The sequence below is a fragment of the Melampsora larici-populina genome (assembly GCF_000204055.1).
Source record: "Melampsora larici-populina 98AG31 unplaced genomic scaffold MELLAscaffold_52, whole genome shotgun sequence".
NCBI lineage: Eukaryota > Fungi > Basidiomycota > Pucciniomycetes > Pucciniales > Melampsoraceae > Melampsora > Melampsora laricis-populina.
The window spans coordinates 591,523-615,350 of NW_006768816.1; the positions used below are offsets into that span (position 1 = coordinate 591,523).

The window sequence follows — 23,828 nt, forward strand, 5'->3', positions numbered from 1 at the left end:
TCTAGACTTGGTGGAACATTTCAAGTAGCGCCTCTCCTCAGAAACAAACCCAGAAGACTTAAGGGCTCAATTTAAGAAAGCCCATGATTCGGTCGCGGATGATCTCCGTATAAAAAGTCTCTTGAGTACAGAGGGAATCACACTGACGAATTTCTCTTCATCACTGGTCCACACGCAGACCTAACCTTGTAAGAGTGTTGATTTCGCATGAGATCATATAACAAAACACAGATAATTTTTCATTTCTCGAGAAGATTCAGCATTGGAACTTTGCTATCAGTCTAACTGTCCAACGTACTGCGATTTTTGCCTTGAACCCTGTTGAGCCTTGTCTGACGCGGCACAAACATTGGGATTGGACTTTAAAAAGTCTAACCTTGCCTGTGAACATGTGTAACAACAAGAAACATCGTTTTGAGTCACTGTTTGTAGGATTTGAAGATGAATTACACATGCGGTACGGTCTTTGCCCAGCTTCCGATACTGCAGTAGCGAAATCATACTTTGTTTTGCAGACCTTCCAATCGCTGCTACTCATTTTTCAGCTCTCTTTAGCCCACTAAACGAAGTAGGAATCTTTTTAAAGGTGATGATAATGAAGAAATTACGAAAACAGGAACAAGAGGTAAGATTGAGGTAAGATGTACAACGTCGCTACGGTAGGAGAGCATAATACAAGAAATGTGTGCGTGATGGAGCGATGCAAGCACGCGTCAGACATTGCGTAGTCGACCCATAGACTCAGCGGCGATGAATAAATGGGTCTATCAGACTCTCATTGTCTGATATGCTTTCAGTATCACCGTCCGCCATGTCCCAATCTTCTCCTTGCCAAGATCCAGCCCGCCCATATTGCTTGGCAAGAAACAGGCCGGAGCCCGTCTCCGCCAATGCCGGGCTAACACTGGTTTGTTTTGGCGATTCAGGAGGTGCCATCCATGCAGGTAGCAGAAACGTGTTATCCTCCATCGATCGAGGTGCCTCAAATCGAACTCGACGTCCAGTAACACGCGCAACGGAGAGGTGCAAGGGAGAAGGGGTGATAGCACCCTCGGGAGTGGGAAGATCGCCAGCCACTGACGGGCTGCTGACCGATAAAGTCAACCCAGGTGTCACCAAATGAGCGTTTTGGTTGACCGCTCTTGGAGGCGTGAGCTGCGGTCGGTTGCAGAACTCAAGCACGGGTACCCCCTCTCCTTTAGTGCCACAGTTCTGCGAGGCATTGGAAGACATGATATGAGTATCAGGACTACTTCGCGAGACAATTCCTAGCGGCAATTGTAAGAAGTAAACGGGAGGGACTGAGTTGTCTCACTTACGGTACTGTGACTACAAAACGCCAGGGCCAAACCCCTTCCAGGCGACCACTCGCTCCCCGCAAGTCGTGCAGGCGACTCTGCCTTCCCAACGAATTGCCCACAGTGGGGAGGAGAAGCCTTCTTGACTCTTTTTGGCTGGCGAATCGGCAGGAGTAAGGTAGAGTTTCAAGGAGAAAGAGTCAGCACGAAGAATCAAGGTAATGAGCTCGTCTCGAAACCCACAAGAGTCCGCGCTCTTGGAAAGCGAGCATGTGGCCACCCGTCATCGCTATCGTCTTCTGCGTCCAACGCGATGATCCTCTGTGAGAAGTTTCGACTCACGTGTGGCTCCCTGAAGGGCGTTTTGGTCTGTAGATCGGAACACGCGTACACAAAGAGTCAGTGGTCTAGATGCGACATGGATCATGATAGAAGTGAAGCGTATGCAGAAAAGTAACATACCGAACATTGTGCATTGTATCTTTTGAGGATATTCCTGTTGAAATGCGGGTCAACATGAATAGCATCGGACTGTTTATTATAGACGGACCACGTCAGTCACGACTACATCTGGGTGGTAGTCTATGCCAAAACGTCAACTCACTTCCATGGTTTCCGAAGCACCTTGTCTGTTATCCCCGGTATGATGCGCCTTAGGAAAGGGGAATACATTGTATAGTCAGGCTCTTCGTAACGTGGTGGAAATCTTGTGGTGAACACAATAAAAGGAAACCCACAATGGCATTAGACACAGACGCCGGCTGTTTTTGTGATCTTGGCTTCGATGCCAAGCTTTGGAGCACTGAGGCCATGACGAAGCGTGAACGGGATTGTGGTGCTTGAGTCATTGTTAGAAGAGTTGATTGGCGGTGGATAATAAAGGTGTGGGGATGGATAAGGAAAACAAGAAGTAGAGATCAAGTTTTCAAAAAGGGTGGTATGAAGATGCGAAGGTAGTATGTGGTATGGAATGGAAAGTGATTGAGAAGTATCTGTTTGTCTGCCATCAGAGGCTGTCTCTTTATACTTTTTCGAGAGATTTTGTATTCTATTTAGACAGGCTTCTCTCGGATTGGTAGCCCTAGAAAAAGGTACCATTATCATCAATGCGTCAAGTCACCCGGGCTGCAGGAGCATGATCTATGGAAAAAATGACACAGGTAAAATCCAGGCTCAGACTCGGTTTAGATAAGAGCACTCGAGCTTTTGAGTGACAAATGAAAACTCGTGGTCAATTGATGAGGCATGGAAGTTAAACGTAGGTACAGGGCCAAATGTGTGCACATGACAGGGTGTACCAAGAAAGTCCAATGCCCTTAGGAGGAAAGCAAGAAAGGCGTGCGCGATCTATCAATATCAGCCATCTCAAGGACCATCTGTTCGGTGATGTGGGATTGTGCAGTTCTTGTGGCAATTGATCAAATGAGAAGCGGATCGCTATCATAACCGACACTCGAGTGATCGTGCGTATCCTCAAAGAAGCCCTTGGACCTTGTTACGTATGCCATTGACATTCTCGCCATCAATCTTGAAGCTTGTGCTCTCTGAGGTGTTGAAAGCCTTGGTGAGCGCATTCAACCTGAAGTCTTCACTCCACGTTGTTTATCAAAAAAGCGCGGTACAAAATTATGTGTCGCTCTTGTCATTCAACACAAGCTTACGACGAGCAGAGAGATATCACGTCCGAAACCCCATTGCAGTTTTCGTTACCCTCGAACAGAGATAACAATTGCGCGCATAGTTTGATGTCTATCAATACTTTCCCCAATCTAGAGGTATAAAGATTACCCAGCCCTAAAAACTCGATAGGAACTCATGTGACGGAATAAAAGTACGTTTAGATTGATATCAGATGGGTCCCAATTTTTGCGAGTTGTGAAGTGGAAGTTATTGGCGATTTGCTTCAAACGGATGTCTTTTGAGTCAAATCCAGCAGCATTGTGGAGTGTACTTTTGAGAGCTTCACCTTGTTAAGAATTTTCGAATGCCTCATTGGCCTGGAGATTATCTCAAGAAGCCTGAACATATTGCTGATGTGCAGGTTCAGGACTTGATTCGCGCAACTTTTCTAGATGTTACAATATCGCAAAGTGCACGACTTGCAAGTATGCGCGATTTTTCGTATGTAGAGCCTGAGGTTGGATTCTTTCCTCATGGAACAGATACACTTAGCTCTTCCATACTTCTTTAGCCCGCAACCTACGATGTGTTGAAGATCACAATTTCTCCCCATTCATCCCATTATTCGTCGAGCTCCAACACGGTGCACAGGTGTATTTCCTATGTGAGTGTGCTCTGTTTCACCCTCTTTCCTTACCCTCCTTCGCGCCAGCTCAACACAAGCCCCACCAAATAGCGAGACGCTCACCGACCTCCTAATCCCGTCGGCCTCGGTGGATAATACATGGAAATCGAATTGCTTTGACGAATTGCACGCTGTCGGGGCCGAGTCGCAAATGACATCATTCCGTCAACGGCTGAGAGAGAGGATACGAGGCGACCGTTTAACCAATCAGCAGGATGGAACTAGCTGAGTCGACAGAAGCCAACCAAGCCAATCGCGTCCCAAGGATAATCAGAATCGCCATTTGTCAGTTCGAATCTTGTCTACCTACATCGCTTTCAACCTCCGATACGCTTGACACGACAGATCAATCCAACCACAACACATCATCAAACTTGGACAAACTCGAGCATTATGTTTTCGTTGCTGCACAGCAAAAGGCTGACTTGATTGTCTTTCCTGAGTGAGTCTCCAGATTCCTGGGAAACGAGGCCACCCTTTGTTCCTGATGCACGGCAAATGATGACAATCACTTGAATGCTGAGAAATATTTCCAACATGCATCATTGGCGATATTTCAGATATTTCATAACCGGAGTGATTGCCGATCACTTGCACCTGGCCAGCAAAGACGGCCAGTGGCTAGATGAAATAAAGAAACTAGCGATGGAACATCAGATTGATATCGTGGCTGGCAGTATTGTCGAAAAACCATTGCCCGAGGTGGAAGTGGAAGAATCCGACCCAAGCAACACCGAAGCGTTATACAACACGTACGGATATGTCCGATTTCGCTCACATGTGTCCGATCGCAACGCTCGTATCGAAGATATTGACATCAATCGATATTCTTTTCATCCCTTTCCGATAGAGCCTACTATATCGATCAGAAGGGTGAAATACTTGGGCGGTACCGGAAAAGGAATCTATGGTGAGCCTAACGGGATCTCGATTGTCATTCATCTTGTTGTGCACCGCTGAAAGTGGTGTTATTGTCTTAATCTGATCCCTTGATTTCGCCGTAGGCATCCGTGGGTAACCTACAAAAGTTGTCATCTGCTCTTATTTCCCTCCGAGTATCATTTTGACCGTCAATATATCTGAAACACCGGCGAATCAAACTTAGTGAAAAGGTTGGCCGGATTTCCTTTTCCGAACCTACTACCACGAGCACAAATCTTGCAGATTTCAGCTCACTCAACGATTTTTTCTGTCAGGAATACCTCACGCCTAGTAAAGATGCTCATCAAGTCTTCGACACCAAACATTTTCGCGCAGGAATGCTGTTGTGTAAGTAGCCCTTACGGTTTAGTCTTGGAAAATACAAGAGACGGTTTCGTGTCTAACATTACTCCCTTTGTGGCACTGCTAAATCGCTTCTAATGCTAGGTTGGGATCTAGCATGGCCTGAAGCCTTTCGGGATGTACGCATTCACATGAAATATGAGTTTGTGTACCATGTATTCTGCATCTAACGCATTTTTTATACAGTTGATGAAGCAAGGTGCGGAGGTAATCGTTGTACCCGCATTCTGGAAGTTGGAAGATTTGGGTGACATTGGAAAAAAACACGACCCCCACGGGCTCACAGAGCGCAGGATGATCGAGTCTATGGTCATGAGCCGTGCTCTAGAAAATGAATGCTGCGTGGTGTTTGTCAAGTAAGGACATCCATTTCTTTGATCCCCAGCAATGAAGAAGATGTAGAATGTATACTCCAAGAAGGGACGAAAATATACCTCTCACAATCCTTACACCGTCGTTTTACTTTGTGTAGCTGCGGCGGGAAGAAGAGCGATGGTTATCTCGGAGGATCTTCAGTCGCCATGCCTTTAAAGGGTTCGGTGATCAGATTCGATGATCCCACAGAAAGACTAGAAGTCGTAGAGATTGACCTCGATGTCCTGGAGGTCAGTAGTTCTAATGCCATTCTACTTTGCGGGATGATATCATTAACACTGTAGAGTGTGTGTATAGGATGCACGCTCTCTCTATAAGATACGAGAAGACTACAACTCAAGATTCAAGGAGTGATCACACAAATATTTCGACCATCAGTGGTTTGGGGATTGAGTATACTGGAACACGGTAAGCCTGCGTCGAGATTCCTTCGTTTTCTCAACTTAATACGTACTTGGTTTTCAGTAAGGGCTGCACTCGTCATGTTATACTAGACCCGCTGTCTTTTAACGCGTGATTGATACTTGCCAATTTTGCCTTGTAGCATCGATTCATGTCAGCAAGAAGCGGATCCAGAGATTAACTATTTACACGTGTTCTATACATAACTGTGAGTGTGTTGTATTACTAGCATCGATTGAATTCTTAAAATGGAGGAGTAAAATTGTGGGATGTGAGGCTGAGATGTAACAAAGGTTTTCAAGATACTCACACAAATGAGCCAAGATCAAGTAGGTTTTGAGAGTGCAGCAATGGACCTCAATGGACTCAGGGGCAATCACCAAACAGCCCAAAGAAGGCGTTAGTCTGAGCATTGCCCTTGAGAATTCCTGAACAGTAACTCCTGAATGGTTATTCAAGTGAGGACTCAGTCTCTGTGGAGTCATTTTGCAGAACGCGCACTTCGGGAGAGAGCTGCGCTGACCTGTGTGAGAGAGTTCAAGGAGGAGACTTAATTCAGATATCAATGAGGCTGCTGACCTCCTACGTACCCATGTTGTATCTTTACAACAGCCTGTGAAATAGGTTCTAGATAAGCATTCATGTACATATCTGCAACACCTCTTACTGTAAAATTGCCGATTTGGTGGGTGCAGTTTGACGTTTGCACTGGTCAGATACCCTTCAGCCCCGCCGATAGTTTGCAGACAAGGGATATGCTGAACAAGTCGACTGCGATGCACAGTCATTTGCCGCTCCTCGAATACTCTCACAAGCATGGGCTTGTGTATCATGGGCTTGTTTATCCAACTGAGAGCCGGCGCGTCGTAGGGCTTATACCGTTTGATAGCTAGTCTGGTATCTCCTCCGAATCCTTCACTCCTCAGTTTGAGCTTGTAATAATTTTGCAAGACTCAAGATGACATCCAAAAATGATCACACTCCAGGCAGCCCCCCTAAATTTTCCCATACGCGGCATACACTCTCCATACCGGCGGGAGCAGATGGGAGCGAGCAAATTGCGATGTGGGCTTTCATTCCCGACGTACACGGACAAGCGCAACCTTCACCATCAATTGTGATGGCAAATGGTATCGGTGAGTGCTCTGATCCCTGAAACTCATAGTTGTGCCATCAATCCCCATCCCACAGAGAAAAATTGGTACTCCCAAGTAATTAAATCTGATATTGACACTCATCTTTATTGAATGTCACACAGCCCTCCCAAGATCAGCTGGACTTCCTGTTAGTCTATCACGTACCGGTTTATCACACCCTCAAGTTTCACCTAATGTCTGTTCAGCTGATCCTGTGCTTGTTTGTTACTTGAATCACAATGGCAGCATATAGCAACGTGGTTCGCCGCTGAGGGTTACAACGTATTTCTGTGAGATTTTTCTTCATTCTTGACTCAAATTATTGTTCTTGTTAAATTATCCAAAGGACGAGCTAATCGACTTCTTGCATAACTGATAACACAGCTTTGACTTTCGTCACTTGGGCGACTCTACCGGTTCTCCTCGTCAACTCGTGTCGGCAACCAGACAACAGGAGGACTATCTTAGCGTTTATCGATATGTCAGAGACCCCAATCAACATCAAAATCTCTTTGGTCGGCGTACACTCGATCCCAACCGCGTAGTCTTATGGGGATGGAGCAATGCTGGTGGGCACGTATTGTATCTTGCCGGTCGAAGCGATATCCCAGCCATCTCAGCCGTCATTGCCATTGATCCGTTGTGCGATGGACTAGGAAATACTCTATATCACCTTCGCAAGTTTCCATTTGGCCTTATGAGGATTGCACATAGAATTTGTGGCGACCTGTTTGCTTCTCTTATGCCTGGGGTTGGCACCATATCAGTGGCAGCGTTTGGGCCTGGTGGTATCTTGAGTTCTGAAGAGGCTGTACGAGGAGCGCGACAGATAACACCGGAAGATGGGCCCCAGTTCGTGAACAGTATAGCAGCTCGCTATGTCTTTGATATGCTTTTCAATCGAGCCAGTGGTGCTTCAGTGCGATGTCCAATTTTCGTCTCATGGTCTCGAGATGGGGGAGATGGGCTGATTCCGAGGAAATATCACCATGGTACTCACGTCAATATGACTGAGACCGCACAAGGTAACTGGGCTAAGACTGTGAATTAAACCTGCCACCAAAACAAAACCAACACCCTACGGGGTGGCTAGCGGCACATACAACAATAAATATAAAGTAAAAAATAACAAATAGTATGATAAACAAATATAATATATAAATTGAAACTCAAACAACACAACAGAATAAAGAATAAAATAAATAAAAAACAATTTAAAGATGACTAATAATAAATAAACAAACTACAACACAACTCCCAAACACTTTTTTTTTTTTTTTTTAAAAACTAATACCATTTTTCATAACCAATTAAGAAAGAACTACTACTACGCAAACGCAAATACCAGAAGGGAGGGAAGGGAGGGCTTCAAAAATAATGACGCTATGAAGAATAGCTATATTCTTAAATGAAACGAATTGGAACTATCGAGAATGATGAAAAAAGTAAAGAAGAAATATTTCGATGAATGAACGAAATTTAAAAACCAGACTGATGATGTCATTTTACCACTAAGTAAATCATCATAAAAAGCCCGACCCGTTCATTTCATCAGTAAAATTTACATAGCACCTATCATTCCGATATTCCAATCAGTAAGAGCATCCGCAATCGTCGGGTTAAGTCGCGAGAATAGCTAAGAGCATCCGCACTCGTGCGGTAAATCGAGTGCGGTAAGGTTAAATTTAACGCAACCGCGGGGTCTTTTCCGCACCGGTGAACAATTAGCCCCGCGGTAGTTAATTTTTCATCAGTTTGCGTTAGCGAATCGGTAAATCTACCGATTGGCTAACGCATGCGGTAGCACACATCACGACCTGTTCACAGCAACTACAACTCCAAAAACTCAACTCAGCCCAATCTCCAATACCAAAGTCAACAACAAACATCGTCTTTTCACCTCTCTCACCCAGTCACATGAATTGAATCAAGACCTTTTAACACCAATCGATGTTTTTACGATTGTTTTTTTTGTTTTTTTGTTCTAAAATAGGTCGTTTGAAAATCTTCAACTCGACTTCAAACCAATCGAATCAATATGAAGAATTTCAGACTTCACATATGTATAGAGATAGATGAGAAAATTGAATTCTAAAGACTAATGACTGGAAGACTTTTAAGATCAAGAGATACAAACCAAACAGTTGAAAAAAGCTGAATCAAACATTAAAAAAAGTTTGGATTGGTTCAGATTGTTCATCTTTCTTGTGTAGTTTCAAATCTTTATAATTTTCACAAGATCAATAGATGTATTCAAATATAGCCTTTGTTTTCTTAAACTTGAAATCGTACTTGAAAAATTGAATGTTACCTTACTGCATGACCACTGTGGAGCACATGCATTATCGGTAAAGTTACAAACGTTACAGTGCTACTAACACAAACGAGTGCGAAATTTGGCTGAGTTAAGTCATTTTTTGCTTAATGTAGCGGTTGTTACCGCACGTGACCAAGTTAACAACCGCAAACGAGTGCGGATGCTCTAAGTATTTAACTTACCGATCTCGAAATTTCCACAATGGTCAAATTTCAACCGATCGTTAGTTAGCTTTTCGACAAAAAATCGGTAGGCTGGGACAAAGTTATCCCAGCCTACCGACGCGGTAGCTAACTCCGTGCCCTCGAATTTTGAAAACACAACACCCACCACACTACACTTCCACACATCAAGTCACTCACCAACCCTACACGACTTCACCAATGTACCTCGATCCTGACTTGAAGCTTTGCTGACTCTTTGTCCACGACTCCCACTTCAAGTTTCACCTCAATTTCATTTTTCTTTTTGCATCGATCTCAATCACTTAGTTGCATGTTATCTTAGATGATAATAGAGTTGTTCAAAAAAACATGCTCATGATGGAATTGATTGAGTAATGGATGTGTGGGATCGAAATTAGAAGATGGTAATTGATCAAAAGGGAAAGATCGAGCTCACATTGATGGATGAAATACAAACACAGGAGCACTTGCAAAAGTGAGGACAGCTTAGCTCCAAGCTAGAGCTGACGACTGTAGGCCCAGTCTTTAACTTGGAGTTTAGCTTTCTTTAACTTGGAGTTAAAGACAGCCACTGTGGAATTTTGTGTCAGATTACTTAGCTCCGGCTAAAGATCTTTAACCTAAAGTTAACTAACTCCAAATTTAACGCAAACGGTTGCGGATGCTCTAAGTAACGAGTTACCTACACCTATTACTTTCCACAAAGCTTTGCGGAGGATGCTCGGGCAGCGGGAGCACTTGTAGATGTCTATGAGCATGATGGTGATCATTTTGCTATTCACCCAGGCGGGTGTGCATTCAAGGAGACAGTACTTCGTCAACTTGAGTTCCTTGCTTCAACAGTAGGAAAAATACCGTAGAACCTACCATCACATGTTCTTTATTGATTTTATCGGCTTCACCCAATCTTCTCGTTTTGTGTTTGTTTCTGTGATGATCATTTAGAGAGAAGCGGAACCAATTTGTTTTGCCTCTACTTTGCTGAATAGCAAGTCCCTCGAAGTGATTATTGCAACATTTTGTGTCTGTTCCCCATGTGCTATCATATGCCAAGATCTTTTTGTCGCGGTAGGGCCTACTTTTTGATAAACATGTAGTTTGAAACAAGCCCACAACATATAAAGTGTAAAATGTATATCAAGAATGTCAGTTTTTTTGCAAGGCCTTCCTTGGGCATTGTCGCTCTACATATATCAACTTCTACGATTACATTCGGAAGTTGTCCACTTCCAAAAACCTTCAAAATATCATATAACCGAAGAGGAGTCCTTGAGATGGCTGGTGCAAAATGTGAACGTTGTTGGCATCTCTCCTGAGCCCTGGGCATTAGCTGGCATTAGACTTGCTCGGCACACCCTTTCATGGACGCACTGCAATGTTCCGTTCGTACCGTCAAAAGCTCGAGCATTCTTATCCAAAAAAGATGAATCGTGGAGTCAGAGTGCATTGTCAGTGCAATTGTTCCTATGCATCATGTTGCTGAATCCAGGGCGCAACTCATCGAGGAGTTTACTTTCTTGCATGACAAGAACTGCCAGACCGAGTGAAGCCTGTTTGAGCAGACGACGAAATCTCTGTAAAATCCGCCTATAAAAAGACAACCATTCCCCATCACTTTCCGTTGCATACCACATACATCCGCATTCTATACCTTTTCGGAATCTTGCTATTTACTTCTTGATTTCCTACCATTTTGAATTTTTTATTGTCAACCAACTCATCTGAAAATGGCTCAAACAGCTCAATCTCGCTCAAGCTTCATCATGGGCTCAGCGCTCGAAACCATGCCATCGAGGCCAAAGATAAAATCGAACAACCCGCGATTGTCGGCGCCTAGTGTCAACGTGATTTTCCTTCTCATTGAAATAACTAGAAGCTCCGTGATACGTTAGAAAGAAGCTCACTATGAAATACCTTGCTCTCCTTGTTTTCAGGCGCATCAAACCGCGGACAACATACAAGCTGTTCTGGAAAACATCGCGGTGCGTTCCACGCTTCACAAAGACCGCGAACGATTTGAAACGTTACTGATGTGTACCATCTTCAATCAATAGACCAAAGATATTCATGTTGGACCACATTTCAACAGGAATATCCTCAAAAGATACAATGCGCAATGTTCGGTATGCCACTTCATTTGTGTTATGATCGCATGTCGCCTCCAGGTGTCTGACTCGGATTTCATATGTGGTGCATGATACGCAGAACAAACAGCCCTTCAGGGAGCCACCTGTGAGCCGAAACTTCTCACAGCGGATCATCGTTCTCCACGAAGCAGACGAAAGCGATGACGAGTGGCCACTTGCTCGCTTTCCAAGAGTCCGCCCTCAGGTAAGCTTTCAAGCGAAGTTGTCGCACAAATTGACCATGCTCATATCTCCTCCTTTTAATTCATCACTTGCCTGAACTTCTCTCCACTAGCCACAAAAAGTCGAGGACAATTCCTCTTCCCAACGTAACCAGTCCATTGGGAAGGGAGAGTTAGATGCTCGACTTTCGAAAAGTGAATGGTCGCCCGAAAGAGGTTTGGCTCTAGTGTTTTGTAGCCACCGCGCCGTAACTGTATGTCCCTTTTTCTTTTTATTCCTTCTTACTATTGGTTTTCGGAACGTCCCAGTGAGACAACCACCTGTGCTCACGTCATGTCTTCATCACAGGACTGCGGCACCAAGGAAAACGAGGAGCCCACGCTCAAGTCCTCGAACCGCTTGGATCTGACGCCTCCAAGAGCGGTCCACTACAGTCCTCGATTGGTGACACCTGGGTTGACGAGATCGATCAATACACCGTCAGCTTTGAGAGATCTCCCCACCCCCACGAGTCTGACTGCTCTGGTCATGGATGACAAGGTTAACATCACTTCTTCAATCCTGAGAAGGTCCGTAGCTCCTGTAACTGGACTCAGAGTTCAATTTGGGCCCAGTAGAGTGATGGATGATTGGGAGAGGGACGATGACTGCCTATCAGACAACGAGAGTCTGATGGACCCATTTCTCCAGCGCCGTGTTTAAGGCGGGGTACGTAGCTCTTGACACATGCTTGTATTGTTCCATCATGTGCACATTGTTTGTTTATGGTATTCCAATCTAACGCTATTGTAGAAGGTCTTTCCCCTCCTTTGTAATTTCTTTATATCTATTGCTTTCAAAAACGATAACCTACTTTATTTGGTGGGCTTACAAAAGAGTCAAAATGAGTAGATGCGACTGAAAAGTCCACAAGTGCAAGTTCCTCCTGCAGTGCCCATCATCAGAGCAAAGGACCAGAATTTCTAAAATCCAGTGCCGACCGCCTGAGACAGGGCTCAAGACAGGAACTGAAGACACTCTGAACCTTCTTGAGAAAGGGATAAAATCCTGAGGATATTTTAGACCAACGGGTTCTTGTTCTCCAGCAACCAGAACATATCAAGGGTAGAGAATCATGGCGACGAGTTTGTTGCACCAAAGCGTTTCCATTGCACAAGCGTCATCAGAGTCCGACCCCGAGAGAATCACGGATGTATCGAAGATCCCCGAAACGTCGAATGCCCCGGTTCAAGTTGATATGCACTGATTCCAGCTCTGGGTCAAGTTTAACTTCTCCTCTCGCTCCTCAACTTTCGAAATGGGTCACGTAAGTTCAAGCTTTCTCTTGGTTAATCGCACTGCTTTTTCTGATTCGACTTATCTCTGGTCTTGATCTGTTGCGCGGTCTCCTAGGGTTCAGACAAGCTATATATCACTCACCGCGAACATGCTGGCGAATTCGGCGATCACCATGCGTCAAGTGCCGGGGCTAAGAAGAAACCAGGCGCAAGCTTTCAAAGAGTGCGTCGCATTCATTCATCTTGACCTTATACGATTTCAAGAGGGCGATTTAAAGTTATATATGTACTGATGTTTGCAACCATCATACTTAACTCGTACTTAGCTTCCTTTCGATTGTTGCGCGATCAGTTTCAGACCTTTCGAGATGCCGGTATGCACACCAGACGGAACAACCTGCGATTTATTGAACATCATTCCATACATTCGGTATGCTTGTTGGCCCAAAAATTGTCGTCCTCAAAATCATGCTGACAGTTACCCTCAACATCAAAATCAATTCCGTATACTATACCTTGCAAAACATCATCGATTTGTGATCCAACTTGCCTCAAAAACGAAGCAAGTATTCACGCGATCCAGTAACTGGCTCACCCCTCACGGCTAAGCAACTCACCAAATTGAATTTCTTCAAGAATACAGAAGACAATTATTATGATCCAGTGACTTTCAAAGTCTTTACCGAACACACTCCCATAGTTGCGATCAAAACATCGGGGAACGTCTTCTCTAAAGAGAGTATCGATCGCCTCAATATCAAACCTGGCCATTGGCACGATTTGGTGACCGATGAGAAGTTCACGCGAGCAGATCTGATCACCTTGCAAGTTAAGTGTCTCCTAGTGACATATTTTACCAAAATTGTACAATTAACGTGATTCTTTCAATTTACATCGAAGGACCCACACAACGTTGAGAAGAAGGATCTTTCGAGATTTGACCATCTACAGAAGAATTTCAAAGTGACAGATGAAGGTAAACCATTTCGTAACTATGGTCTTCTCTCCAAGCCCCATGAATACTTGATTGTCTGACCAAGCCATATCTGCTCTTGCCTATGTAGAGTTGGCAGCAATCAGGAAGGATCCCCTTAGCGGAATGAATGTCTCTGCAATCGGGGGTACGATCGGAGCTGTTTTGAAGCAAATGGCGCAGGACAGGGCCACGTCTAAGCCAGCTACTGAGCCTAAGGAAACCGTCAAGAAACTTGTTGAAGAGTCTCCTGTGCCATCATCCTCCTCTTCTAAGGCACCTACTCCTTATAACGCTAGTGTAGCATCTACGGGTCGCTCAGCAGCTAGTTTCACAAGCACGAGTCTTACTCCAGTCACTAAGACAGAAGTAGAAATGATCGACGAGGTAAATGCGTTACCTGCTTTGATAATATGTTTGAGTATTTTCTCACATGATATTTTTGGCCATCGGTAGGAAGACTTCATGTTTCAAAACATCAAAGATAAAGGTTATCTCAAAATTTCTACAAATCTTGGCGATTTGAATATAGAACTATATTGTGATCGGGTGAGTCAAACTCAGTGTCAAAAATTACAGCTGCATGTTTCAACAGTTTCGCTAACAACCTCGCTGGATGACTCAAGGCTCCCCGGACATGTTATAACTTTTTCATGCTGGCTCACAAAAATTATTACGATAATACAGTGTTCCATCGTTTGATCCCAGGCTTTATGATTCAAGTAGATTATTCTCACATCTTCTCTTCAAAAATCACATCACTCTGACACTGATCCACGCAGCCTTTGATTGTATAGGGTGGTGATCCTACTGGAACTGGAAAGGGAGGTGAAAGTTACTGGGGGAAACCATTCGGAGGTGCGGTCAAATCTCTGGCATCTAATTTAGCCATGGGTTTATTGTTTTGCTTGATTTCTGAAGTCATCTTGCCCTATCTTGCGTTGTGCAGACGAGTTTCATCTGAGGAACGCTCATAAACATACTGCTCGCGGTACACTGAGCATGGCTAATCATGGGAAGGATACAAATGGGTATGGATCCTATCAAAACCTACTCTTTTGCTTTCCTGCGTATCCCTATGCTATACTATCATGTGGTTGATCACTCTTTTTCTTCTCTTCTGTCACTAAAGTTCTCAATTCTTCATTACGTTCCGCGATACTCCCCATCTGAATGGCAAGCATACAGTCTTTGGCCGAGTAGTAGGGGGTGAGAACGTGTTGGCTAAATTAGAAGCATGTCCAATCGATCAAGCCACCGATAAGCCACGTCAACCACTCACCATCCGATCAGTGCTCATTTTTGACGATCCATTTGAAAAGTACAAAGACAGGTTAAGTAAACGGTTGAAGAAAGAGCTGAACAGTTTTGAGGCTCAAGAGGCACGTTCAAAGCTCAAAGAAGAACGTTCAAAAGATCGATTAACTTGGTTCGGTACTACACTTGATACAAGTTTACCAGCAACCACTCAATCGAAACCTACCACAAAGGTTACCAATACAAGTTCGAGTAGTTCTACTATTGGCAAATATTTGCCTTCTTCAACTCCTACCACTAGTACTTTGAATGAGAAAAGGAAAGAAGGAATTCATGAAGAAGTAGGGGTCAAACAAGCTGCGAAGCGTAGGAAAGGGTTTGGAGACTTATCTGGTTGGTAAGAAGTATGTAAATGTATACTTGTTTGATTGGAAGGAGAAAGGGGAAGAGATACAATCATTTTACTCTCTGCGTCAAGCTTTCACTTGTTTTCTGTTTGAGTGTGATATGAGGAATGTGTAAACATGTTTAAGATTTTTGGAAATTAAGCAGTGGAGTGATTGGGTGCAGGAGTACATACTTCTCAACCAAGGAAGACCACTCGCAATTTGAGTCCTTCCGAGCCTCATTAACTCTGCTCGAAAATGACTTCCCCAGAGCTGCAATCTGTTTAATTGTATGTGGATATCTGGACACACTGGTGTCTTGCTCTTTCCTTCATTCTTTTGGTAGTGTTCTCCATTTTGGCACATCAAGCTGGAGAAATTTCCAACCTTTTCAAGTCATTTCCAACAGCATACTGACAGTCAGAGCAGATCACAATTTGTTTTGTTTGACGAGGAGTTTATATAAAGATGGGTTTACATATGGGTTTACATGCGGGTTTACTATCCTTTGACAGTTCCGGTGTGATTCGATTTGAATTGTTGAAGTTTGAAACACGACTCGGTTCATTTCATTTTCTTCGGCAACTCTGATATCTCTCGCGGATTCTCAACCTCACAAATTGTTCAACTACTTTCTTTCGAAAAGATGGGTCAGACAGGCAGTTCTAAGTCTCGAATTACATCTCAAGATCGTGCCATCCTCGAGTGAGCATCAATTGATATTTAAAGAAGACAGACGCATGGCTGGCCTACCACCCTCCCAGATGATTATTTTTGGTATCGGTGGTAGGCCTATCGATCTTTTTCACGAGTAATCATTTTCATTCACTTAGGGCAACTTTTGACTCGATGTGCCTTCCTTCACTCTCGTTCTGGCGTTTAAAGTATGAAATTACAACGAGATAAATTGAAACAATACAAAAGAAAGGTAAGCTTTGATGATACCAAGAAAATGTCATCATTCTGTATCTTTCTGGAGTCGAAACTGATGAGCTTAAATTTTTCGTTCTTTCCTTTATACTCATATAATTTCGAAACCTACGATGTTGTAATCAGATTGAAATTATAGCAGATCAAGAACAAAACATTGCAAAGGATGCATTGTCAAAAGGAAATAAATCTAAAGCTCTCTTAGCGTTACGTAGGAAAAAATATCAAGAAAGTTTATTAATTAAAACTGATCAACAACTTGAAACACTACAAAACTTGGTAAATTTACAATTCCTTCAAAAATAACATACCATGAGAACCCATTACTCTATATTCAATCGAACTCTTGTTTCCTCTTTGACAAAATTCGGTTTTTATAGGTTTCGAGTGTTGAATTTTCATTAATCGAAAAGGATGTCTTATTTGGTCTTCAACAAGGAAATCAAGTCTTAAAGGAAATACATAAAGAAATGAATCTTGAAAGTGTAGAGAAACTCATGAGTGATACTACTGAAGCTATCGCATATCAAAAGGTAAGTTTTTTTTCACGAGACTCTACAAAACGCAAAAGACTTTCGACCATATTGGACTGACTCAATTATGTATGATTTTTACTAACTTTGGCGATGTTGATTGGGTTTTTAGGAGATTGATGAAATGATGATGTCAAAGATGAGTGTGGAGGAAGAAGAAGAAGTCCAACGAGAATTAGAGGCATTGCAAGCCCAAGAAGTCAGGATTTCTTTCTTCCACTCAACAAATCCTATATTCTGATTTTGGGTTTTGCTGACGTTTGATTCGTGCATTTAAAAATAGGGTACCAAACAGAACTCACAAGTCGACAAACATTCATCTATATCAATCGATCTACCAGATGCCCCTAAGACTCGTCTTCCAGAGATTCCAGAACCAGGTAAGATTTGTTCAACTCTCATTACTTATCCTTTCTGACTTTTCGATTTCTTGCATTTATTCACAGTCCTCGAAGAGGAGGAACCTCGAAGGATACCTCGAAAAGAACTCGAAGCTATACCTGCTTGATTCTTCTGTCTAGTTATCCTTGTATCTTTTTGTTTATCACATAGCAACAGTTTACTCTTTGTAGTCACCAACTTCTTTTGTTTTAGTTTTAATGTAAGATATTGAAGCGGACCATGGAAAGCCATTGAAAATGTGAGAGGCCGAGAATCCTAAAGCTCTATGGTGGGGGATTTCAGACTCTTTGTGGAATCAAAAATAATTGGAGGGTTTATTTACGTGTGCAATTTTGCATGTATATTCTGAAGAAGCTATCAGATTAGGGGATTTCAAGTTAGCTTTTTTTGCATATTTTTATGCTACAACAACTTGCCCATTGTTGTAAAATATGCGTAATTTTTTTAAGGCGGGGCACCTTTTTAGGTGTCCCAAATTGAAAATACATTAGTGGCTCTCAAACCTGCCCCGGTTTTCAAAAAACCCAGTTGACCCAGTTGTTTTTTGGCAGTAACTTTGTGTATCAAGTTGACATTTGTTGACAGCTCCCAGCCAAAAATTCCACTGGGGCAACCAGGTTTTTTGAAACTGGGTCAGGTTTGAGAGCCACTATTGGTTTTACAAAGAGTTTTTTTTACAAACAACTTGTCTGAATTTATAAAAATTATGCAAAAAGAACCAAACTTGAAACCCACTATTATCAAATTCCCTGCCTTTTTGCTGTACCTTCCAAATATGGGACAGCATCAATCTGTTATCTCAGAAACAATGGAATTCTTCCTGGCAGTTGAAGACTTGAGATGTGTCATTCAAGACTGGAATTTGATTCAGATCCAGATCAATCTAATCCCACCATTCCCTTGTTTTCCAATGACTGTTGATTGTTATAGGAAATGGAAAAGACTATATTTAATCTCATGTGACTGAGTTGCAAAAAAGGACATTGGAATACACTCAAACACCTCTGAATCTTGATTGGGAAACTGACTGATAACAATCAACACCCAAACTTAACCAAGTCCCTCACCAACGGCCCGAGCCTCGCTCAAGGCTCGGGCCGTTGGCGAGGGACTTAGTTAAGTTTGATCAACACCGGGTGAGCAACAAAATGCCTCACAGCAGCCACATCCTGTGTGGTGTTGTGTTTCAAACAGATGTAATATTTACAAAATCTGGTTGCACAGCATTTTGAAACCCTGAATGCTACATTGTCCTTGCCAGTGTGGCATCTGACCGTTGCGCAACCAGAGCAACAGCTGAGCAACACAACTAAAAACATTCATTGATTGTAATTATATTCATAAACAGAACCAAAAACAATAGGGGGTTTCAAGTTGCATTTTTTATGGTATTTTTACATTGCAAAAACTTGCCCATTGCTGTAAACTTTCAGGTGTCCCAAATGCTGTTGACCGTGTATTTGCAGGCAAAAAAGACACTGTAAAATTTTACAAGCTGGTCCATTTTGTAAAAGGTTTACACAAAAATATCTCAAGTTGAAACCCCCTAATGATTTGAATGACTTAAAATCATAAATTAATGATTGTAATGAAGTATAAAATTAAATGAAGAACTAAACAAATAAACTTGATGAGAGTCATGAAGTAAAAAAAAGAAACAACAGTAATAAAAGTTTATAATACCACATCAGGGGTATCCGCATGGCTTTGAAAACCTTTGCAAGGTCCTCAAAAACATGCCCAAGCTCAACATGTTCCCCCAACCAAGGCCTGCTTGAATTTGAAACCAGCTTTTCAATTGTCCAGCAAATGAGGTGTCCTTGACTTGATGAGCAGACATTGGTGGCACAGGAGAAGATTCTTCCTGCCACACACAAGGATCCAGTCAATGCTTGGTAGTCTCTAGCCATAAGCACCAAAATCCAATAAATATTTTCATGTACGTACATCAGATTTAGGTTCAGTATCACATTTGGTAGTTAGTATAAAGATAAAGAGACTCAGAAACTCAAAACAATAAAGAAACTTGACTGGAGCTCTTACCTTCCACCATTGAAGTGATGATTCAGGAGACTCAAAATCAAAGTCATCTGTCCTCATTTTGCCAGATCCACATGAATAACTTTCTAATGGTAAGTCATTGGCCTTGTCAACCGGAGACTCTGCTTTTGAGTGAGTCACTGCCAAATATCACTGACTTGGGTGAGGATGTTGAGGGGACCCTTGAGTTTCTTGCTGATTCAGCTTGTTACAATCTTGATTTGTGGCAGGTGATGACTGCTCATACTCCCAGTGATGATCATGAAGAGTTCATTTGGCTTGCATAGTAATGGCCAAGCTCTCCCCAAACATCTTGACAAAAAAATTCAGTGGGATGAAAGGGTGCAGGATAGTGGCCATGACAAGAGTTTTGCAATTAAGCGCTTCATGAAGATACCCAATTGTTTTTTCCTTCATCTTGGCGCAAGCATTGGATAAATGGTGTTGTTGATGCTGAGGGGGTTTATCTTCTTTTCCAGAGTGTCACTCAGCTCCACATACTGTGGCATAACCATGCAGCCTGTTGAGTCATCACCCTCCATCAGATGTGTTGTCTTCAAGAAGGGCTTGAATGACCAGTGAAAAAGAAGTGAAATTGATAAGAAAAAAAAACAGTAAGATAAGAGACAAGAGTAGTTGGCTTACCTCAAGTTCTTTGTTGATTTTACATACTTGCACCCACTCATTTGTGATTGTCTCCGGTTTGTGAAAGTAGCAATAAGGCTTCTTGTTCTTACAGGGGGGCCAATTCTTTGAATGGACAATGTTGAATTCATCCCTACATGATTGATCAATGACCTGTATGAGAGATAACAGGGTCGTTAGCTTTTTAACTAACTTTGTGATCAAAGTGAGATGAAACCTGCCTCTCTTTCAAGTCAAGCCTTGTGGTGGCTATATTTGATATTCCATCATATACCATTGCCTGTGATGATCAATCCCTTGAAACCTTTCATTCAAATCTTTCTTAACTGACTTGTGATTGAATTACGTTTCCATGTTTGTGAAAAGGACTACTGAAGTAAGCATTTAGCCAACAAGTTCCTTATGGTACTTATGTGTCTTGGCTTCAATCTTTTGATTCTGTTTATCCAACTCTGCCTGTAAACTCTCCTTGGTCACATTCTCAGACACATTCTGGAGGATCAGAAGAGATCTCATATCAGAAACTATTACTTGGTTTGCTGGAATACAACTTACTTGGTCTGCTTTCATCCTTAGACTTACCCTTACCTGTCTTCTGATTATCATCCACCAGAGATGAGGCTGGTTCAGAATCAGAAACAATTGATGGGGTGGCAGCATTTCCCTTTTATTTATTTTGACAATCTGAAACAGCAACAGGTTCATCTTCATAGTTGTCATTCAACGCATGTTACTTTTTCTTGTAATGATTTTGAGCCTGGCTACTGGCAAGTATGATGTGAATAAAGTAGGAGTGGGATAAAATTGAAGTTTAAGTAGTAGTAAATCTATAGGTATCAAAGGAACATGTTATCATTTCAACTTGGAATAGTGAATTAGGATGAATGTGATGGAACAAAGGTGAGTTGAAAAAGCTAAAAGAAAGTCTTGTACCAGTTCCAAAATTGCATTTTTGAGTATAGACTATCAATCTCCCGGCCTACAAATGGTGTGTACCCACATACATGAAGTCATGGCCAGGTACATCAAAGATGTGTTTAGATTTGGACGGTGTGGGTGCAAAGGTGAGGATTAAAAATGATGGTGTGACATGAAAACAGAATACACAGCCATGACTACCCAAATGGTGCTCTTGGCACTACAACACCCGCAAAAGTTGTGGTCTGTGGTAGGACCCCGGTATGCTCTTATAAGGGGTACAGATCCAAAAATGTGACTTTTGAGCTCGCTCGGAAACTTGTCCCTGGCTTTACCCATAGCTTTAAGACAGGTTTAGTCTTTTTGATCAGCTGTATTGGACTTAGCGACTCTGAAATTCAGGCAGAAACCGGTAAAATCCAAGAGAGCGCTGTTTAATCCCATATGTCGTATCTCCGCGCGAGCTCAAAAGTCACAATTCTAGATCTGTACCCTTCATAGGAGCATACCGGGGTCCTTCTGTGGTGCTATAACAGCTGCTGTGTTGCTTATGTAAAAAAATTATTCAAGTGTGCACTGGTGTCTTAAAATCACAACTACCACCATGTAAAATCAACCACCATAATTTCTTACCCAGTGTTGATATGTGGTACTGTATCCAGGCAAAAAAATGCTTCTTGGGCCCCTGGGTAACATACCTGCCCCCAGATACTGCACTTCTCCCCCCTGGATATGGTACGGTACAACAATGGTACTAGTAATGTCACCGTGTCCTTGTGGCAGTTGCCCGACGACGAGCGCACACGGACTGTCTTTGAGGCACAAAGGCGACTTGTGTGCGCTCGTCGACGAGCAAACACCACACAGACATGGTGTGTATCTGTGGCTGTGTTGCTTATATGGTACAGGAACATGTGGATGCCAATGTTGCCACTGAAGCAGGTGCATGGGTCTACAATACAGCTCCTCCAGATTACAAGTGATTCATCATGCAAGCACACATTGAGCAGCTCAACAGAGAAGGACAGAACTGTTGGATCAGTTCACAGCGTAAAAACTCAGGTGTCACCTCAACGGGCTGACACAAAATCCATCCTGTGGAGAGTGGATCCAAGCTTCAAGTGAGTTTAAGAACCATGCACAGACAGTCCCTCATTGAGGTCCTCAGATGGTGATAACATTAGACATAGGAGTCTGATATCCTGTCCTGCAACTAAAGGGGTGCTGTCATTTCACCAAAGTATAACAAAGAAACTGAATAAAACTTTTTTCATTTTTTTCGTAAAACTTTTTTCATTTTTTTCAAACCTCTCTGTGTGGATACATTGATGGGCCATGGTAAAATGGACACTGGTTGGAAGGCCAGGTAGCAAAACAGTATCAGCCCAAAATAACTACTGGTCCATCCTCACCAATCTCAATACCTCATGCTAGAAAGCTAGGCTGCTTTGCTGATAAAGAAGCTGTGATCTCACCATATATTCAACATTCTGGAACAAAGGAAGAAAAAATATCCCTTACACCAGAGCTTCCATCCCAACCAACTTCATTTGCAATATTCACTCAATCTTGAAAAGCTAACCTTGCTTATGGGTTGTTGGAGGGTTGGCTAGCCACAGAGGTATATTAAAAGGTGGTACAAGTCATTAGACCTCTTATGTATAACAAGTTCTTCATTTGAATAGCTCCTGTACTCAGATACTGATCATTCTTTCACATATATGGGCAAAAAGTGAGAAGAAATGTGTGGCAAAATAGACAGAGGAACTTGTAAGGTAGAAGGGATGCAAGTGCAAAACTGCATCATATTTCTAGTACAAGGCTTTGCCTTATGTGTTGTTCATACAAAATCAGAGACAGAAGATATGAGTCCACTTTCTTAGAATTGTCCTTGCAGGGGTCTGTCATTGTGGAGCTGCTTGCCTTCAAAGGTCATGTTAGTTATAAAAGAAATTATAGCTCCATTTTTTTTTCATCAAATGTGGAATGTGACATAATCTTAGATGTCCAGATGTGATTTAATATGATGAAGGAAAATTTTCTTATGGTATAACCACAGGTTTTATCACCCCTTGTTCAAGTGACATGCTTTGGCAGAATGATAACTTTGAAACTTCTACACAGTAAACTTATACTAAGCTCTGCAATTTGAATGCTCAGCAGTATTCACAGCCCCTGCCAGGTCCTCATCTCATGCATTTGGATCAGAGGACTTGATTGATAAAAAAATTACACCAGAAGTGAGACTTGCCTGGGCAGTTGCTACCTCAACATGACATATCAAGCATCATCAATTGGAGCTGGTGTCATGTCAGGACCTAGCTCACAGCCAGCAAAAAGAGCTATCAAGACAAAAGATCCAGTGTACTTTCAGATTACTCATATCTTTTTCTCTTCTTCATTGAATATCCTGATCAGATTGTGATTTGATGGGCCAAAAGTCACAATGAAGGCAAATCTTGTGAAGCAAAAAGATATCTGATCAACAGCTATGTATTTTCACTATAATGGACATCATGTAGGCACTACTTGCAAGTTGAACCAGTCTTCATTGTCACCTGAAGGATTTAGAACACCTGGCTGCTTTATCTCAACGTTAACCCCGCAAGGAAGTCCTCCGGATGTGGTCGTGTTGCCACCGGTGCCTTAATGGTAAAATGGTTGATCCTTCCGAGAAGACTTCCATAAGCTCATTTGAATAAGAGTTAAAAAATTCCAAACCGACTGAAACCACCAGTGGCTCAAGCAAGCCCCTTTGGAATCAACCTGAACTTGAACTTCTTTATGTGAATGTTTTTGTGGCCACCGACCTAACGCAAATGCCATTGAATCGTGATTCACAAACACATGAAATAG

The 23,828-nt window shown here is 42.5% G+C and overlaps 5 protein-coding genes across 5 annotated transcripts; 4 read left to right on the forward strand and 1 right to left on the reverse strand.

Moving 5' to 3' along the window:
- Positions 1-276: 276 nt before the first annotated feature.
- Positions 277-2,146, reverse strand: MELLADRAFT_111331 (uncharacterized protein; the record flags this gene model as incomplete). Its single annotated transcript, XM_007415610.1, has 6 exons — positions 277-381; positions 1,320-1,454; positions 1,641-1,667; positions 1,761-1,829; positions 1,903-1,950; positions 2,036-2,146. 6 exons carry the CDS (start codon positions 2,144-2,146, stop codon positions 277-279), a joined length of 495 nt encoding a protein of 164 aa, XP_007415672.1.
- Positions 2,147-4,457: 2,311 nt separating this feature from the next.
- Positions 4,458-5,616, forward strand: MELLADRAFT_39333 (uncharacterized protein; the record flags this gene model as incomplete). The annotated part of the gene is made up of 6 exons (XM_007415592.1): positions 4,458-4,513; positions 4,775-4,872; positions 4,972-5,006; positions 5,074-5,243; positions 5,360-5,492; positions 5,560-5,616. Coding segments are annotated over 6 exons (549 nt in total), but the record flags the coding sequence as incomplete, so codon positions are not given.
- A 1,168-nt stretch (positions 5,617-6,784) lies between these two features.
- On the forward strand, positions 6,785-10,162 carry MELLADRAFT_53692 (uncharacterized protein; the record flags this gene model as incomplete). Its single annotated transcript, XM_007415593.1, has 6 exons — positions 6,785-6,800; positions 6,923-6,948; positions 7,047-7,090; positions 7,185-7,792; positions 8,470-8,473; positions 10,009-10,162. The coding sequence occupies 6 exons, from the start codon at positions 6,785-6,787 to the stop codon at positions 10,160-10,162; spliced, it is 852 nt and encodes a 283-aa protein (XP_007415655.1).
- A 2,746-nt stretch (positions 10,163-12,908) lies between these two features.
- MELLADRAFT_53693 (uncharacterized protein) lies at positions 12,909-15,519 on the forward strand (the record flags this gene model as incomplete). The annotated part of the gene is made up of 12 exons (XM_007415594.1): positions 12,909-12,917; positions 13,004-13,111; positions 13,215-13,318; positions 13,452-13,716; positions 13,789-13,864; positions 13,962-14,023; positions 14,138-14,248; positions 14,318-14,410; positions 14,488-14,583; positions 14,659-14,719; positions 14,811-14,892; positions 14,994-15,519. The coding sequence occupies 12 exons, from the start codon at positions 12,909-12,911 to the stop codon at positions 15,517-15,519; spliced, it is 1,593 nt and encodes a 530-aa protein (XP_007415656.1).
- A 725-nt stretch (positions 15,520-16,244) lies between these two features.
- Positions 16,245-17,475, forward strand: MELLADRAFT_92804 (uncharacterized protein; the record flags this gene model as incomplete). The annotated part of the gene is made up of 7 exons (XM_007415595.1): positions 16,245-16,315; positions 16,390-16,432; positions 16,561-16,713; positions 16,815-16,967; positions 17,080-17,166; positions 17,251-17,347; positions 17,414-17,475. The coding sequence occupies 7 exons, from the start codon at positions 16,245-16,247 to the stop codon at positions 17,473-17,475; spliced, it is 666 nt and encodes a 221-aa protein (XP_007415657.1).
- Between the last annotated feature and the right edge of the window lie 6,353 nt (positions 17,476-23,828).